This window comes from Gymnoscopelus braueri, assembly GCF_963280865.1.
Source record: "Gymnoscopelus braueri genome assembly, chromosome: 1".
Taxonomy (NCBI): domain Eukaryota; kingdom Metazoa; phylum Chordata; class Actinopteri; order Myctophiformes; family Myctophidae; genus Gymnoscopelus; species Gymnoscopelus braueri.
Window position 1 is genome coordinate 56,695,901 of NC_137603.1, and position 19,743 is coordinate 56,715,643.

At 41.4% G+C, this 19,743-nt stretch overlaps 1 protein-coding gene across 1 annotated transcript; it reads right to left on the reverse strand.

The window, feature by feature from the left end:
* Nucleotides 1-17,131: 17,131 nt before the first annotated feature.
* On the reverse strand, nucleotides 17,132-18,601 carry LOC308089218 (chemerin-like receptor 1; the record flags this gene model as incomplete). The annotated part of the gene is made up of 1 exon (XM_080433804.1): nucleotides 17,132-18,601. One exon carries the CDS (start codon nucleotides 18,599-18,601, stop codon nucleotides 17,471-17,473), a length of 1,131 nt encoding a protein of 376 aa, XP_080289930.1. The 3' UTR covers nucleotides 17,132-17,470.
* Nucleotides 18,602-19,743: the final 1,142 nt, after the last annotated feature.

Below are 19,743 nucleotides of genomic sequence, written 5' to 3' on the forward strand. Positions count from 1 at the left end.
AGAGAATGGTTAGGAGGCGAAGTAGAGAGAACATCACTTGGAGGATTTGCCATCAGGAAGACAGTGACTGTCTGAAGAAGAGACCTCACCAAAACACCCGACTCAGAGATCTGAGACTCTCTGCTGGCATCTAAAACGTGAGATCACTTTAACCTTGTGCTCATTGTGCATTAGAATAGTTGTTGTTTTCAGAAGAGTTGTTCAACATGTTTAGTTGTGTCAATGTTACATTAGGTTAACTGCACTCAAATCCAGCCAATATGTTTTTCTCTTCTGAACCAGTTGCGCCGCACACGCACAGCCTTACGATGAACGGCACACAGGGAAACGGCACAGACTCCTCCATCCCCGTCATATCCTCAGAGATCGACACCGGTCAGGCACTACTAACTGCTGTCAACTCCATCTACATCATCTTGGGTCTCCCCATCAACAGCTATGTTGTGTGGCTGATACTGAGTGGAGCTGGTGGGACGATAGCCTCAGAGTTCTTTTATCTCAACCTGACTGCAACTCTGATCATCTCTTCCCTGGCCTCTGTCTTTTACTTTGCATGGCTCTTCACACACAACTATATTTTTTACCGTATTTATAACCTTGCCTCTGCTTTTGTTTTTTTCTTCTCTGTTCCTTTGTTCCAGTGTTGTATCTGTGTGGAGCGTTACATAGCGGTGGTTCACCCTGTGGTATTTCTCAGGTACAAAGCTCTTCGGTACAGGGTGGCCTGTTGCTGTGTTGTCTGGCTGATGAGTCTTGCATTCAGCTCCTTAGAGTTTTGGTCAACAGCGTTGACAGTTTGTTACTTCTCTCTGTGCTTTTGCATTGTGTGCATTTCTGTGATGTCCTTCTGCTGCTTCTCGGTCCTCAGAGCTCTGAAACAGCCTGGACCAGGAGAAGGACAGAGGGGCAGAGGGGAGGGAAACGACATGAAGGGAAGAGCTTTTAAAATTATTCTGATCAGCTTGATAGTAATGGTAGTGACTGTGCTGTGCCAAATTACTGCTACTGTAACTATAATGTATCAGACTAATTTCATCCAAGTTTTTGTGACCATCACATATTCAATCGTTGTGATGTCAGGGTTTGCTCATCCGTTGCTCTACATCTACAAAGCTGGGAAACTGCCTTGCTTCAAGGGGTTCTGAGAGCAGGATAGATCTCTTACCAGACCTGTGTGTATTAGTACGTTTTCCACAGTGTCAGACAAACTGATTCAAAATTATTCAGTTATTTTTTATGTTGTTGTTTATTGCAGTGGTTCTCAAGCAGTGGTCCTTGGGTGGGTACCAGGGGGTCCCCAGCGAAATTAGTTAACATAGCGTCACAATCATTTTAACCACTTAACTTTGGCTATTCAAAAAAAGCAGATCTACAAGCTCATAGCGCGAGTGCCGCGCCATGAACTGATCTGCTATTTTTGAAAAATCTTGAAAATGTGTGCATATCTTTGAATATATATATTTTCTTAAAGCAAACATTTTTAACTAAAATCTTTGCTTCCTTGGCACAAAATATCTTCAGATGGGGGTCCGTGGCCAAATATGCATCAATTTAGGGGTCCTTGGGATGAAAAAGGTTGAAAACCACTGGTTTATTCACATGGTACAGAAAAGAATATTATGAAAGTGACATTATAAGAATAACATTATTGTTCATGATGATACAAAAAAAATGCCTGTAATCCTATGAATTGTTGTAAAGGTGTAAGCTGAAACGATCACTTCTCAAGGTCACTCTTGTAGCAGGTGATTTGACACAACTTTATCTGAAATGATTTGCAGTGAATATTTGTTCTATGTCTATTGATCAGAGGTGTGATCAAATGGTTGTAGCTTGCAGGTGGTTAAGTTCAGACATGAGTTTGATGAGGTTTAATTACTTCACTTTAATGGTTAGTGTAGAGTTTGTTACAGGATCTGGGAAGAGTGTCTAAATACTTTAACCTGCTCATGAACTACTTTTGATTCATTAATTGTTAAGTACATCTACATTATGATTGTAAACAAAATAAAAATCTAGCAATTGTTTTGCTGTGTTTTGTCTGTGAGAACCACAAATAGAACAAGACGAGAAACCTCACAATCTCTTTAGATTGTATTATCAACATAGAAACATTGGTTGGAGCTTCCCATTGTATACATCAACTAAATAGCACTCCTCGGAGCACAGGCCTTCGCCAGGCTGGGTGGCCTAACCCAGGGCTGTGTCAGTCGTGTGTGTGTGTGTGTGTGTGTGTGTGTGTGTGTGTGTGTGTGTGTGTGTGTGTGTGTGTGTGTGTGTGTGTGTGTGTGTGTGTGTGTGTGTGTGTGTGTGTGTGTGTGTGGAGAGGAGTGTTTCCCCCGGGGATGGAGCGGTTGACACCTCAGCTTTCATCATGACACCGGGCTCCCTCAGAGTGGTGCATGTGGACCAGCGCTTGCCCCCTAGGGGGCCTTCAGAGTTACTACAGGGGGGGCCGCCAAATCTTTGTGTGATAGGAACTTTATTTTTGCTTGAACCCTAGCATCCCTATATTCTAGGTGGAATATTAGCCTAAAATAGCAGATCTACAAGCTTACAACGCATCCCTATATTCCAGGTGGAATATTAGCCTAAAATAGCAGATCTACAAGCTCACAACGCCTCACGCTGCAAGGCGTTGTGAGCTTGTAGATCGGCTATTTTCGGCAAAAGAGGTTTGGTGTGGAGGGAGAGAAGAACAGACCAAGTACAGAGGGAAAGGTCAAGTTTGCTAACCATTGACAGTTTAAGCGCCAGATGAATGTGTATTTTCGTCAGTCTGACAATACACATCGACATGAATCCAACGTAACGCTTGACAGTGCTGTCAAACAAGTCTAAGAATCTGTACCACAATTTTAAACTATAGTAGTGGGGGTCCCTGCTTCATCTTTCTCTCAGCTAAAGGGGTCCTTGGCCTGAAAAACGTTGAAGACCCCTGCTCTAATTTTGCCCAGTCACGCTGCAACGGAAACACCTTTCTTTTTTTGTGGTTGTGTATGTGTTCCCTGCTTGCAAAAAAACCCAAAAGAAGTACCATTCCGACACACATACAGCCCCGTAAGACAGATCTGAATTCTTTAACCCATTAAGACCGGGAACGCATCTGTGTGTCATTTTTTTATTTATTTGGGCTATTCAAAAATAGCAGATATACAAGCTCATAGCGCGGCACTGAGTGCCGCGCTTTGAGCTTGTAAATCTGCTATTTTTTTGAAAATCGTGAAAATGTGCGCAAATCTTTGAATATATATATTTTTTTTGTATTTCTTTTTTTGGTGGTTTATTTAAATAGTTTTTTGGCGGGCTGTGATGGCATCGAAATGGCAGATTTTCACTGATCTACAGGCTCACAATGCGTCGCGCTGGGGCGCGTTGTGAGCTTGTAGATCAGCTATTTTCGGTCTGCGCACCCATGATGACTTGTCTTAGTTCTACTGGATCTCTTCTACACTAGTCCCCCCCCCTAACATCTAGTCTAGTTTTTAGTTGTTGACGAAATTGTCTATACATTTAGTCATAGTTTTAGTCATCATAGCTTAGTTTTTATTTAGTTTTCGTAAGTGAAAAAAGGTAGTCAACAGATTTTTTTTGTCATAGTTGTAGTCGACGAAATCAACACTGGTGTGTGTTTGTGTGTTTGTGTGTGTGTGTGTGTGTGTGTGTGTGTGTGTGTGTGTGTGTGTGTGTGTGTGTGTGTGTGTGTGTGTGTGCGCGTGTGTGTGTGTGTGTGTGTGTGTAGAGAGGAGTGTTTGCCCCGGGGATGGGGCGGTTGACACCTCAGCTTTCATCATGACACCGGGCTCCCTCAGAGTGGTACAGGATGTGGACCAGCGCTTGCAGTGGTGTGGCCACTAGAGCAGGAGTCTTCAACAGGGGGTCCGGACCTGGACCCTTAGGGGGTCCTCAGAGTTACTATAGGGGGGCCACCAAATATTTGTGTGATAGGAACTTTATTTTTGCTTGAACCCTAGCATCCCTATATTCTAGGTGGAATATTAGCCTAAAATAGCAGATCTACAAGTTGTGAGCTTGTAGATCGGCTATTTTCGGCAAAAGAGGTTTGGTGTGGAGGGAAAGACGAACAGACCAAGTACAGAGGGAAAGGTCAAGTTTGCTAACCATTGACAGTTTAAGCGCCAGATGAATGTGTATTTTCGTCAGTCTGAAAATACACATCGACATGAATCCAAAGCAACGCTTGACAGTGCTGTCATTCAAGTCTAAGAAGCTGTCTAAGAAACCTAGGAAAAAGTTTAATCCTCAACACAATTTTAAACTATAGTAGTGGGGGTCCCTGCTTCATCTTTCTCTCAGCTAAAGGGGTCCTTGGCCTGAAAAACGTTGAAGACCCCGGCTCTATAGGGAATTTTGCCCAGTCATGCTGCAACGGAAACACCTTTTTTTGTGGTTGTGCTGTGTTCCCTGCTTGTAAAAACAAAACAAAAGAAGTACCATTCCGACACACATACAGCCCCGTAGGACAGATCTGAATTCTTTAACCCATTAAGACCGGGAACGCATCTGTGTGTCATTTTTTGATTTCTTTGGGCTATTCAAAAATAGCAGATATACAAGATGAGTTTGTAGATCTGCTATTTTTTTGAAAATCGTGAAAATGTGTGCAAATCTTTGAATAGAGATATATTTTAAAGCAAACATTTGTAACTCAAATCTTTACTTCTGGGGATTCTACTTTTCTTTTTTCTTCTTTTTAATTTTTTTTTTTTTTGGTGGTCGACTGGCGGGCTGTGATGGCATCGAAATGACAGATTTTCACTTAGCTGCATGCTGAGAATAGCTGATCTACAGGCTCACAATGCGTCGTGCTGGGACGTGTTGTGAGCTTGTAGATCAGCTATTTTCGGTCTGTGACACCTGTGCGCAGTCAGCGCACCCATGATGACTTGTCTTAATTCTACTGGATCTCTTCTACACTAGTCCCCCCTATCTAGTCTAGTTTTTATTTGTTGACAAAATTGTCTATAAATTTAGTCATCATAGCTTAGTTTTTATTTAGTTTCCGTAACTGAAAAAAGGTAGTCAACAGAATTTTTTCGTCATAGTTGTAGTCGACGAAATCAACACTGGTGTGTGTGTGTGTGTGAGAGTGAGTGAGTGAGTGAGTGAGTGAGTGAGTGAGTGAGTGAGTGAGTGAGTGAGAGAGAGAGAGAGAGGCAGAGATATAGAGGGAGAGAGTAGTCGTGTGAATTGTGTGACCCTCAACACAGGATTTGAGAATCCCAGGCTCAAAGTATTAGTAAGGTTATCCAGCCAAAGGTAAAGTTTGCATAGTGACCGGGTGATTCAATATGCATTTCCATGGACAGCCCACTATCAAAAGAAAGGTGACAATGCTCATAAGTGCAGTTTTACAACAAGCAGTACAGAGGAAGGATGAGGAGGGAAGAGAATGGTTAGAGGAGGTGAATTAGAGAGAACATCACTTGGAGGATTTGCCATCAGGAAGACAGTGACTGTCTGAAGAAAAGACCTCACCAAAACACCCGACTCAGAGATCTGAGACTCTCTGCTGGCATGCAAAACGTGAGATCACTTTAACCTTGTGCCCATTGTTCATTAGAATAGTTGTTGTTTTCAGAAGAGTTGTTCAACATGTTTAGTTGTGTCAATGTTACATTAGGTTAACTGCACTCAAAGCCAATATGTTTTTCTCTTCTGAACCAGTTGCGGAGCACACACAACCTTACGATGAACGACACCCAGGGTAATGGCACCGACTCTTCCATCCCCTTCATATCCTCAGAGATCGACACCGGTCAGGCACTACTAACTGCTGTCAACTCCATCTATCATGGGTTCCCAAACTTTTCAGCCCGCGACCCCAAAAAGCCATTGACTTGCGATCCCACCTAACCCTCGAGGTCATTTATGCACATAAACTTGCACGTTTGGTGTGCATTTGTAATGTATTAAAATGGTAAAATGTACTATTTGTAATCATTTTAGAGTATATTTCATCCATTCTGTAAAAAAAGAAAACAAAAAACAAGTTTTTTTTTAATGACCCAAAATAATTTCGCGACCCCACCGTCAGTGTCCCGTGACCCCAAGTGGGGTCGCGACCCCAACTTTGGGAACCCCTGATCTACATCATCCTGGGTCTCCCCATCAACAGCTACGTTGTGTGGCTGATACTGAGTGGAGCTGGTGGGACGATAGCCTCAGAGTTCTTTTATCTCAACCTGACTGCAACTGTGATCATCTCTTGCCTGGCCTCTGTCTTTTACTTTGCAAATCTCTTCACACACAACTATATTTTTTACCGTATTTATAACTTTGCCTCTGCTTTTGTTTTTTTCTTCTCTGTTCCATGGTTCCAGTGTTGTATCTGTGTGGAGCGTTACATAGCGGTGGTTCACCCTGTGGTATTTCTCAGGTAGGCCTACAAAGCTCTTCGGTACAGGGTGGCCTGTTGCTGTGTTGTCTGGATGATGAGTCTTGCATTCAGCTCCTTACTGTTTTTGTCAACAGCGTTGACAGTTTGTTACTTCTCTCTGTGCTTTAGCATTGTGTGCATTTCTGTGATGTCCTTCTGCTGCTTCTCGGTCCTCAGAGCTCTGAAACAGCCTGGACCAGGAGAAGGACAGAGGGGCAGAGGGGAGGGAAACGACATGAAGGGAAGAGCTTTTAAAATTATTCTGATCAGCTTGATAGTAATGGTAGTGACTGTGCTGTGCCAAATCACTGTTCATGTAACTGTCATGTATATGACTAAATCCATCCAAGTTGCTGTGACCATCACATATTCAATCGTTACGATGTCAGGGTTTGCTCATCCTTTGCTCTACATCTACAAAGCTGGGAAACTGCCTTGCTTTAAGGGGTTCTGAGAGCAGGATAGATCTCTTACCAGACCTGTGTGTAGTACGTTTTCCACTGTGTCAGACAAACTGATTCAAAATTATTCAGCTATTTGTTATGTTGTTGTTTATTTCAGTGGTTCTTAAACAGTGGTCCGGGGACCACCACTGGTCCTTGGGTGGGTACCAGGGGGTCCCCAGCAAAATTAGTTAACATAGCGTCACAATCATTTTAACCACTTAACTTTGGCTATTCAAAAATAGCAGATCTACAAGCTCATAGCGCGAGTGCTGCGCCATGAACTTGTAGATCTGCTATTTTTTTTTTAATCGTGAAAACGTGTGCATATCTTTGAATATATATATTTTCTTAAAGCAACATTTTTTAACTCGGATCTTTGCTTCCCTGGCACAAAACATCTTCAGATGGGGGTCCGCAGCCAAATGTATATCAATTTAGGGGTCCTTGGCATGAAAAAGGTTGAAAACCACTGTTTTTTTGAATTACTCACGGTACAGAAAAAGTTATTATGAAAATGTTATTAAAAAGAACATTATTGTTCATGATGATACAAAAAAAATGCCTGTAATCCTATGAATTGTTGTAAAGGTGTAAGCTGAAACGATCACTTCTCAAGGTCACTCTTGTAGCAGGTGATTTGACACAACTTTATCTGAAATGATTTGCAGTGAATATTTGTTCTATGTCTATTGATCAGAGGTGTGATCAAATGGTTGTAGCTTGCAGGTGGTTAAGTTCAGACATGAGTCTGATGAGGTTTAATTACTTCACTTTAATGGTTAGTGTAGAGTTTGTTACAGGATCTATAAGAGTGTCTACATACTTTAACCTGCTCATGAACTACTTTTGATTCATTAATTAGTACATCTACATTATGATTGTAAACAAAATAAAAATCTAGTAATTGTGTTGCTGTGTTTTGTCTGTGAGAACCACAAATAGAACAAGACGAGAAACCTCACAGGCTCTTTAGATTGTATTATCAACATAGAAACATTGGTTGGAGCTTCCCATACATACATCAACTAAATAGCACTCCTCGGAGCACAGGCCTTCGCCAGGCTGGGTGGCCTACCCCAGGGCTGTGTCAGTCGTGTGTGTGTGTGTGTGTGTGTGTGTGTGTGTGTGTGTGTGTGTGTGTGTGTGTGTGTGTGTGTGTGTGTGTGTGTGTGTGTGTGTGTGTGTGTGTGTGTGTGTGTGTGGGTGGGGGGGGGGGAGTCTTCAACAGGGGGGGCCCTCATAGTTACTACAGGGTGGGCCACCTAATATTTGTGCGATAGGAACTTTGTTTTTTGACATTCATCACTTGAACCCTAGCATCCCTATTTTGGGTGGAACATTAGCCTAAAATAGCAGATATACAAGCAGATCTCACAACGCCTCACGCTGCAAGGCGTTGTGAGCTTGTAGATCGGCTATTTTCGGCAAAAGAGGTTTGGTGTGGAGGGAAAGAAGAACAGACCAAGTACAGAGTGAAAGGTAAACTTTGCTAACCATTGACAGTTTAAGCGCCAGATGAATGTGTATTTTCGTCAGTCTGAAAATACACATCGACATGAATCCAACGCAACGCTTGACAGTGCTGTCAAACAAGTCTAAGAAGCTGTCTAAGAAACCTAGGAAAAAGTTTAATCCGCAACACAATTTTAAACTATAATAGTGGGGGCAGGAAGGGTAGTGCGAACGGTGCGGCCGCACAGGGCCCCGCACTTGGGGGAGCCGCGCAAAAAAAACCCAAAAAAACATCACATTTATTAACACATTGACTGCCAGAGTTTATTCATAATGTACTCACCCCTGTGCCATCAATTTGCGTGTTTTTTATTTTTATTTTTTGTAATTTTTCATTCAAATAAATTCTCTGATTGTGGTGTCAAGCACGTACGACAGTTCCACCAGTAGAGAGCAGCAAATCCACACATTGATCACCTCGCTCGCCCCCTCCCAAACAGGCCCACGTCAGATCCGGTCATTCACCGGATGTTATGTTTTCGACAATCCCTGATCCACTGATCGGCCTGAAAACGATGTGATACACGAAGACGATGACTGTTAGTCACCCGGAACAAAGAAAATACAAGTTGAGCTGTCCGTTCGTACCGTGTGAAAAACCGTGTTTTTCCTTATTCTGGACGAAAATTACGTATAGTCGTATACGTATGTATTTTTTTTATACATCCGGCTCCGGGTGAGTGTGACGTAAGTGGAAAACGAAAGTGCTGATGAGAAATAAACAGAGCCGTGCGATCACAGATTAAACAATGAAAATTCAAAAGAACGCATCAATGCGTTCTTTTGAATTGCTGGCACGCAAGCGATGGATTTGAAAGAACGCATCAATGCGATCTTGGCAATCATTGTGTTAAGAGTTATAAAAAGAAATAACCGCAAATAACCACCAAAAACTCGGAAATATCCGCCCGAAACCTCGCGCGAGGATGGGGGCGCGCGCAGCGCGACTATTCGCACAGGGCCCCGCATTTCTCCCTGACGGCTCTGAGTGGGGGTCCCTGCTTCATCTTTCTCTCAGCTAAAGGGGTCCTTGGCCTGAAAAACGTTGAAGACCCCGGCTCTATAGTGAATTTTGGTTGTGTATGTGTTCCCTACTTGCAAAAAAAATAAAGAAGTACCATTCCGACACACATACAGCCCCGTAGGACAGATCTGAATTCTTTAACCCATTAAGACCGGGAACGCATCTGTGTGTCATTTTTTTATTTCTTTGGGCTATTCAAAAATAGCTCAAATAGCAGATCTACAAGCTCATATGAGCTTGTAGATCTGCTGTTTTTTTGAAAATCGTGAAAATGTGTGCAAATCTTTCAATATATATATATATATTTTTTAAAGCAAACATTTGTAACTCAAATCTTTACTTCTGGGGATTCTACTTTTTATTCTATCTTTATTTTTTACTTATGTTGCTATAATAATATCAGTGGTTCTCAAACTTTTTTCATGTCAAGGACCCCCCAAATGATATATATTTGGCCACGGACCCGCATCTCAAGCGCATACCACATAAGCTGGTAATCCAGTATGACAGTGTGTCGCGGGTTCGACTCCCGATCCCGACGACCTTTGCTGTAGGTAATCTCTCCCATCTCTCTCCCCATTTCCTGTCAGCCTACTGTCCTGTCCAAATAAAGGCATAAAAGCCCCAAAAAACATCATTAAAAAAAAAAAAAAAATGTTTGCTTTAAACAATATATGTATTCAAAGATTTGCTAAATGTTCACGATTTTTCAAAAATAGCAGATCTACAAGCTCGTAGTGCGGCACTCGGTGCCGTGCTGCTATCTATGAGCTTGTAGATCTGCTATTTTTGAATCGCCCAAAGAAATCTTAAAATAACACAGATGCGTTCCCGATCTTAAAGGGTTAAACTGGCATCCAACAAATGCCTCCCCGGAGTGAGGTGCAATGTTGTGTCGTATAAAGCTGCTGAATTATTGAAGAGCGAATACAAATGACTCTGCTGCCTTCGGAAAAAGTAAAAAAAAACAAGACAAGGAACTTAACCTCCCTGTCTGTCATTGCCCCGTCACTTTGTCCGTTCCCCCTTCGCTTGCTTATTCCTGCCAAACAAACAGGTGTTGGCATCTTAAAAAGACCATGGGGTGAGTGTCAGAGCAATGCATGCATATTTAATCTTAATGTGCCATATGCCAGAGTAAGACAGCTAAAAAATCAAGCTAATTACCATGCAGGTCTGCCGGGATGTGGGCTGTTTCCATGGGCTGAAATCCTTCTGAAGGATTTATCCTCTCATTCAAGAGCAGATGCAGCAAAGCCTTCCGGAAGTGGCTCCTTCTAAACGATGGAAAGTAATAAAGTGAATGTTGAGGTGTTCTTTTTACTTTTCTGCAGTATTTCCAAATTTAAATAATTTTACTTCTACTCCACTACATGATCTCAGAGGTAAATATTATACTTTTACTTTTATTGGAAAATTACTACTTACTACAAAATATTAAAAATAGTCATTGTACAAGCTCACAACCCAGAGCAATGGGATTCATTGTGAGCTTTGCTACTGTGTTTGTAAAAACAAATTATATATATATATACAAAATATACAAATTTAGCTTCCTGTGATGAAAATATATTTACGTGCACTATAAGACACACTGCATAGAATGATTCATATTTCTGTTACTGTATATCCTCGTCATAAACTCGTAAAACAAAAAGTGCCCGATGCATTATGTTCTTCAAGGTCACCAACTAAAGACTGCATGGGGAAGTACTGCACACATCTATAAAGTGTCCATACTTTTATGTTAGAGTGCGTCTGTACTTTTATATAATGCATTTATACAGCAGCATCCACAGTCCAACAGAATGACACTGACGTTAATTGCAACTGCAATTCCGTTGGCATTTTAAAACAATAAACAGGCTTCCATCTGTGTGTGTGTGTGTGTGTGTGGTTCTTTAAGGCTTCAAGTACTCTTTTGGGATCAATCACGGTACACAGCAGAAAGTAAAGACAAACGGTTGCAAGAAGAGAAAAGATGAAAAATACGCATTGAGAGTCACGCACACAAACATGTCACGCACGTATACGTAATCGCTCGTGCACGCCCGGTGCTGTTCTGACAGCATTCTCCTTTGTTAAGCAATTTAGACCGGGAAAGAATCTGTGTCATTTTTAGATTTCTTTGGCTATTTAAAAATAGCAGATCTACAAGCTCATAGCGCGGCACCGAGTGCCACGCTATGAGCTTGATCTTGCTATGATCTTGCTATTTTTGAAAACTCGTGAAAATGTGTACAAATCTTTGAATATATATAAATGTTTAAAGCAAACATTTGTAACTCAAATCTTTTCTTCTGGGGATTCTACAAATGTCTTCTAAATCCTAACAGTTTTCTGAAAAACGTATGTTGCTATAATCAGTGGTTCTCAAACTTTTTCATGTCAAGGGCCCCCAAAATTATTATGTATTTGGCCAACGGACCCCCATCTCAAAACATTTAGTTCCAGGGACCCCCAGAAGCAAAGATTTCAGTTACAAATGTTCCATTTTAAAATATATATATATATTCAAATATAGTGCCACGCTATGAGCTGGTATATCTTCTATTTTTGAAGTATAAAATATGGATAAAGTGGCTACACAGGTGCGTTCCCGGTTTGAACGGGTTAACTTATGCCCGAACCGGCAGGTCCTGTCAGAAGAGGCAAACACAGGCCCTTCTAATGAGCAGGCCCCGGGGAGGGCGGCGGTGCGGGAGTCATAGAGAGTGGATTAGTCAATCCGCTGGTTAGGCCCGTCTCCTGGGGCCGTTCATATTCACACAGTCAGACCTGCGATGGCAACGTTCCGTTGCCAAGGTCGTGCAAATGAGTCAGGTGGGATGTGCTCACAGCGAGAGAGAGAGAGAGAGAGAGAGAGAGAGAGAGAGAGAGAGAGAGCTCGATCGTCCATCCTTCACGTCCTGACAACGTGGTGGCCATGGTGACACAATAGCCGCCTGCCACCCACACCGGCGGCGCCCAATAAACACCTTTACAAAGACGCCTTTGAGAATAGTCGGATTGGTTAGGAAGCTCATCTCAGGTCCACAAGGTATCGTAGAGTCAGGTGATTATTACACACTGATTATCGGTGTGGATTAAAGCAGTGGTTCTTTAAAGGGAGGTCCGGGGACACACACAGGGGTCCCTGAGGGGGTTCAAAGGGGTCCCCATCAAAATGAGATACTGCAATATTAACCCTATCTGCTGCGCGATGCCACATGTTGTGAGCTTGTATTTGAATGCCACAAACCTTGTATTGGGGGTCCCTGGCATAAATATATATTCAGATGGGGGTCCGCGACCAAATACATATTAATTTAAATGAAAAAGTTTGAGAACACCTGGATTAAAGGATTCCTGAGAGAAGTTAAAGTGAACATGCTACAGTATAGTGTAGGGACAGTACTGCAGGGACAGGATTAGCGTCAATATTGTAAGCAGTCCACCCTATACAGTAGAAAGGGTTCCAGAGCTGGTTTTTAATGCTAGATACGATACCATGCACAAACACTTATAGGCCATTACCAAATATTATACCTAGTCCTACAGTCAATACACAAAGTATTTACAACTACCAACTTCCTCCACTCGTGATGTCATGATTCTTTATACCCGGACAGCTGCTTTTCCATCAGCTATGGAGGACTTTTCTCATTTTAACTCATTTACGCTGCATAATTATTATTGAAAAGCAACTGATATTGTTGTCAAGATATGGACTAGTATGAAAATAGCTCAAGCTGTCCCTCATCTATTGCCCATAACAGACTTGTTTTCCTTTTCTACGGTCTCTCTCACAGCATGTCACTGTGCCAGATGCTTCAAAACGCCTTTTGGCAATTAAGCTTAAACAGCCGATACTGTACCTCACTGTGCCTCACATTACCTCTCTATCTCGCGGTGACATCTTGAGAATAGAAGGTGCTTACTTTGTGAGAAATGCATCCCAGCAGGCATCCATAACCGCCACAATAGTAGGAGGAGGGATGTGGCAGCATAATGCTAATTAGTCCAACAGAGGCACTTAAAGAACAACATCAGAGCCAACGGCAGAAAGAAATATAGTACACACACTCTTCAGCTACGTGAGAGCCCCCTTTTCATGATAGCTTTGGATGCATCTATTCAATTTGCTGATTAATGCTGTATCAGACAACGTGCCTGACGGCTGAGTAGCAGGGGGAAAGATAAAGGTTTGAAGTGTAAGGAAATTTCAAAAGGATGCCTTTGATGTGTTCCCAGACGCCATAAAAAGGAGCTTGGGTGACTGCTGTGCACTGGCATTGAAAAGGACTTGTGTATCCATTATAAAAAATGTGCTGATTTAAAAGAAAATGAAATGGGGTGTTCTGTTGTGACAGAACACCCCACTTTTTTACTGCACATATTCGCTCAACCACTGAGCGTTGCTCCAATTGGAAACTGTTGATAACATTCCAAAAATAAACCGACTCTTGTGTTACAATAATATGTCTAATGAATTATATTCTACATGTTTGGAGAGTGAGTCGGCAGCAGCAGCAGCAGCAGCAGCAGCAGCAGCAGCAGCAGCAGCAGCTGCATTATAGGGGGATGGATGGCCAGCCTGATCACCATGGTAAAGATTCGGTGGTTCTCAAACTTGTCAACTTTTTTTTTTTTTTTTTTTTTTTTGGGTGGCCCAGCGGCCCACTGGCCAGCGGCCCACCGGGCATTTGCCCGGTACGCCAAATGGCCAGTCCACCCCTGTAAAGGACCCCCAAATTGATATGTATTTGGAAGCGGACCCCCATCTGATTTTTTTGTTGCCAGGGACCCCCAGAAGAGAAGTTTTATGTTTAAAATAAATGCAAAAAATATTCAAAGGTTTCCAAACATTTTTTATATTAAAAAAAAATCTTTTTGAATAGCCAAAAATAAATGAATAAAATGGTTAACATGATTGTGATTAACTACTTTTGCTGGGGACCCCCTGGAACCCCCCCCCCCCCCCCCCCCCACAGGACCCCACTTTGAGAACCAATGACATAGAAGGAAGTGTTGCATGTCGACGTTTCTGGGATTGTCCCGATCCTAGATGTTTTTAATGTTGATGTACATTACAACTGAGAGTGTATAATTTACTATACAATGTCTATCGGTATGCAACAGCTGTCTTCGCATAGCTTGGTGCGGCCATTCGCTCCGCTAGTGCCTCGCTCGAGCCGAAAGGCCACTGAGATGTGTAAGGAGTGGTTTGCAGAAACGTACAACGGCAATGTTTCTCCTGAGGCCTCCAATGATCACTGATGTACAGGAGGAACACACATTTTCCATTTTCAGTTACAGGCCCCAAAGCTGTCCGCCTCCATCATGCTAAAAGCCCAGCAGAAGCTGGTGTAAACCAGGCTTGAAATTACCCTGCCTGAATTTAATAATAATTCATGGGATTAAATAAGTTCATTTTAGTTGACTTATAAAGTGCTAAAAACGATTAAAATGCCTTTTGAAATACACACATTTAAGTTATACAAGTATACCTAAAATGTTGCTCTACAAGTCTGTTTAAAATGAAAAACAAGCTATATACATGAAAGGAAAAAAACGTTGCCAAAGACACAACAAGGTGCCTTACAGGTTTCTGCGAAGGGTTAAAACTACCTGGCTCTACCTGTTGATTGCCTCCCCAAGTGGCCAATCAGTGAGCCTGTGAGCGTTTTATGACCAGCCCACTAGTTGTACTTCCTATTACTATATAAGCAGAGAACTTCCTTTTCCTGTTCAGAAAAACATGGTGGTTCTTCATGTGCTGTTGTTTACACAGAGACAATCTTTTGCAATCCACTTGGTAAGACTAAAAAATGATCTTCCAAATCAAATCATCCACATTCCTAATGTTGTTAGACAACTTCTGATATGTATCTTGTGTCATTTAAACTTTGTAGAGCAGTGTGAGACCAAGGTGTGCAAATCACTGACCAGCCAGGTGATTTTGCAGTGTGTGCCCATTCATTCATTGATCAGCGGTGAGTGAGACAATGTATAACTGTTTGGTTGATTTAACTCAGCTGATGGTTATGTTAATAGTGTTGTAGCCACAAAAGTTGGCAGGATTTATTTTGTATTCATGTTACATGTTGAAACTGTGATTATTGTATTGTTTGTTACTGAAGGAACATGCTGTTTAAAATAGACATGTATTTTGGGTTATGTGATTGAAGAGGTAATGTTTAGTGCATCTTTCACCTGTTGCTAGCCAGGTGGGAGATATTAAGCACGTTTGAGCCATAAATACCTCCAAGTTACTCCTCAAAACAACCCTTTATGGACATTTGAAGTGTACTTTATATACAATTTACCTCATTTCATTGTAAAAGTTAAAGGAGAATTTCATAGTATTTTTATTTTTGTAAAAAGAAGAACAGTTCATTGAATGTTCAATGCTTGAAAGATTGTAAAGAAAATAAGCGCTTTAAAAGGTTTTCTATGTATATTGAAGTAAAACTGTTAATTGTTGCTATTTCATGGGGATTTAAAAACATGATCTACACAGAGTGTGTGTGAATAACACAAGCTATTGGGTCTTGTCTGACCTATTACAGGTCAGGTTTTTTTATTATTGGGTGATTCTGATTCCAACCATCATCATCTCCTGGAGTGCTTCACGTGGAGAAGAGGACAGCGCTTCCCTTCCATTCACTGAAGAGCCCAGGTGCATGTGAGACTCCACAGTCTCCATACCCAACATCAACGATCCCCCAGATTTAGATTCCCAGTTCATACTGGGTGGCGAGCTAACCAACCTACAGAGTCTGGACACTGATGGTGATTCCCCTCCCTCACGGATTGTGTGGTAGGACCAAACCGAACACCGTCACGATTCAGATAAAGGGCCCCAACGAGAACAAAAACCTACAACTTTGGGAACAAAGGGTTTTCATATCTTTTGCCGGCTTTTCTTTTTCCTGTTTGTTATTTTCCATATACTGCAGTGGTTGTAATTTCTGTTATTGTTATTTGTAATAATAAGTGGCCACCACAATTCAATTCATCATTGTCTGTGTCATTATTGATATGCAACACTGGCTCTTAAAAACACTAGAGTTTTCTGATATTAGCCTAGATATTGACATAAACACTATTGACTACTACTTACCTGTTTTCTCTATTACTAGTTCCGTAACTAGGGTTACACTGGCCTCTTGTAAAAGCATCATCTCCTCTGTTCATTAACCATTGTATGATGTTAACTCATCAAATTAAAATGTACTGGCTGGTGAAATAAACTAACCCTTAATAAACTCCCATTACACCTAAGCACAGCAGAAGGCTTATTTCTTCATTCTTGCTTTTAGTTGATTTTAATTTTTAATAACAAGTGTTGTTATTCATGTATTCACTGTTCTGCTTGATTCACTGCCTTTTTGTTTTTGCCATTATTTTAATGCCATTATTTTTAAATGGTTTTAAAGTTGTTTTTGCTTTTGCTCTTCTTTTTGCGTTATTGTTAAAGTAGCCTATTACTGCTTTTCTGTAAAGCACTTGTGCTTTATTTTATTTTATTATTGTTTTTTTGCACTTTGAGCTGCATTCATGTCATGAAAGGTGCTATATAAATAAAGTTTATTATTATTCTTATTATGAATATATATGAATCTTGATTTCATTCACCTGTGTGATTCCCGTAGCTATGCACGTTCCTCCAAACACACCTGATTTTAATTACAGAGCTACTCCGTTTTGAATCTCATTCAAGATGACGTCCAGACGGTTATTACTCATTTTAAACTTAATCAGCACACTAAAACATGTAGGGTACCTGAAAACTTAAAAAAAATAAGCAACATAGGCAATAAACATGGTTCACTCTCTCTCCCTTGGGCAGCATGAGTAAATATCAAGACATGGCAATGCTAAATCATGTTGTTGTTATTCATAAAAGGAAAAGAAACAAAAGGAGGTAGAGCAGGGAGAAAATTAATAAAAACTCAAACATTAAAGATGCATGTCTTTTTTATGCTTTTTTGTCTTTTTTTTAACTGCTAATTCAACATATTGTTCAATCTTTTGAGAACATCTCGACTACTGAGAAGAAAAGCCATTTACAGTTCTACATATTAAAGTAATTCAAAGACAACCCTAAACCAAAAGGCAATATGTCAAGGCAATCTCTGTCAAGGCAATCTCTTCAGTGGTGTTCCCTGGGTTTGTAGAAGTGTTGGTCTGAGGCAGCTCTTCAGTGAAGGCTTGCTCCAGCTCATCGTTGAAATCCTGACCCATGAACACGTACAGCAGTGGGTTCAGGCAGCTGTTGAGAAATGCCAGGCAGTTGGTTATGGGGAGCCCGATGTTGACCACAACACCCAGTGTTTCACTGTACTCTGTCACCAGGACATTCACAAAATCTATCTGATCTATGATGTGATAGGGGGCCCAGCACAGGAAGAATGTGGCGATAACAGTTGCTATGATTTTGAAGGGGCGACCTGATTGGCCGGCCAGCGAGGGGTTATTCCTGAGCCGGTAGATGAGGACAGAATAGCAGGAGACGATGACAGTGAAAGGGACCACGAATCCCATGAGGAAGCGAGTGATGATCATGACCTCATATCGAAAGTCCTCCAACTGAATCCCTTCGGGTGTACTGTTGTCACCAGAGAGTTTAAAGTTGTTGTAGCACCTGATGATGTCCTTATCATGGTCGGAGGAGGGTTGTGTGTCCCTAAAGACTAAGTAAGGGGAGCTGAGAGCCAGGGCCAGCAACCAGACACCCAGACTCACCCAAGACGCCTTTCTGATGCTGCGGTGGTTCCGGGGCCACACTGGACACACCACACATACACATCTGTCAACACTGATGACCATCAGGATGTAGATTCTGGCATACATGCTCAGGAAGAAAACGGCACCGTTCATTTTGCACATGAATTTGCCAAAAGGCCAGTGGCCGTCTAGAGCTATTTGTGTGATGCCCAGGGGCAGGATCGCTGTAACGAGGAAGTCGGCCACAGCGAGGTTGAGGTACCAAACGGTGTTGATGTTTTTTTTCATTTTGAAGCCCGTCACCCAGATGACGGCACCATTTCCCAACACGCCGAGCACAAAGACCACGCTGTAGATGGCGAAGGACACACTGTCGAGGGATCTTTTAAGTTCAGCATAATCGTACTCCTCATGCTCATCGTCTTCCCAGAAAGAGCCGTTTCCACCTTTATCACAATAAAGAGAATCTTTATTGTGATAAACAGCAGTTGTGGTCAAAATCTCCATAATTGTCCTAGAACCTAAAATAACAAAACAATTAAGGTACATGCTTTAACAGGCCATGTATTGTTATTATACTGAAAATATTTGGTGCCAGGGATCCCCGTACATGATTTGTAAAATGTTTCAAATAATTACACCCCTACTTGTGGATCGGCCGTGATAGCTTTTGTCTCTGTCGTTACCGAGCTGGTAGAAACTGTTTGACTGACACCTCCATTTATACTTCAATGCACGCCATGTATGTGTGTGTATGTATATATTTATAAATATTCACACACACACACACACACACACACACACACACACACACACACACACACACATACATATCCATATATATCCATATCCATATATATCCATATACATATACATATACATATATATATATATATATATATATATATAGCAAGCAACATGAGTTGTCACTTTGTGCCGCACTGTGAGCTTTTACATCTGGTATTTTTGAAATTTCATCAGCTCTATTTTATAAATACATATACACACATATACACACACACTATATATATATATATATATATATATATATATATATATATATATATATATATATATATATATATATATATATATATTCCCTGCCAAGGGGGGGTTAGGGTGACCAGTCCCACATTTCCATGACTTTTCAGGCGTCCCACAAATTGAGACACTGTCCCACATTGTGACTGGCAGGCTCCAGTGTACAGTAATAAATCAATGTGCAGGTGTTGAGCGGTGCGCTGATTGTTGCTGAAGCTCTTAACATGAGCACAGAGCAAACTAGACTGGACCACATTAGACACAGCACTGCTCAAGCAGCACATGAATACATTATAGGGTAGGCTATGCTTTTTTTAACAATGCGGTCACGGACACATTTATTTTGTTGAGAGACAATGTTCAAAGGAACCACTGCAGCATCGTTGATCTAAACAAAAGCAAAATAGGAGTAGCTTGTGATGGACATTTTCATCAATATTTTATTTTTGTCATGGACATATACAAAATAAATGGTCAATAATTTTACCAGAGACCCAAATGACTAGCCCTAAATGTAATATGCCATAGTGTCTATGCCAGTGTGCTGGGTTCGATTCCAGGCCAGGCCAGCAATGTGTCGATGTGTGGACTGAGCAAGACTCTTAACT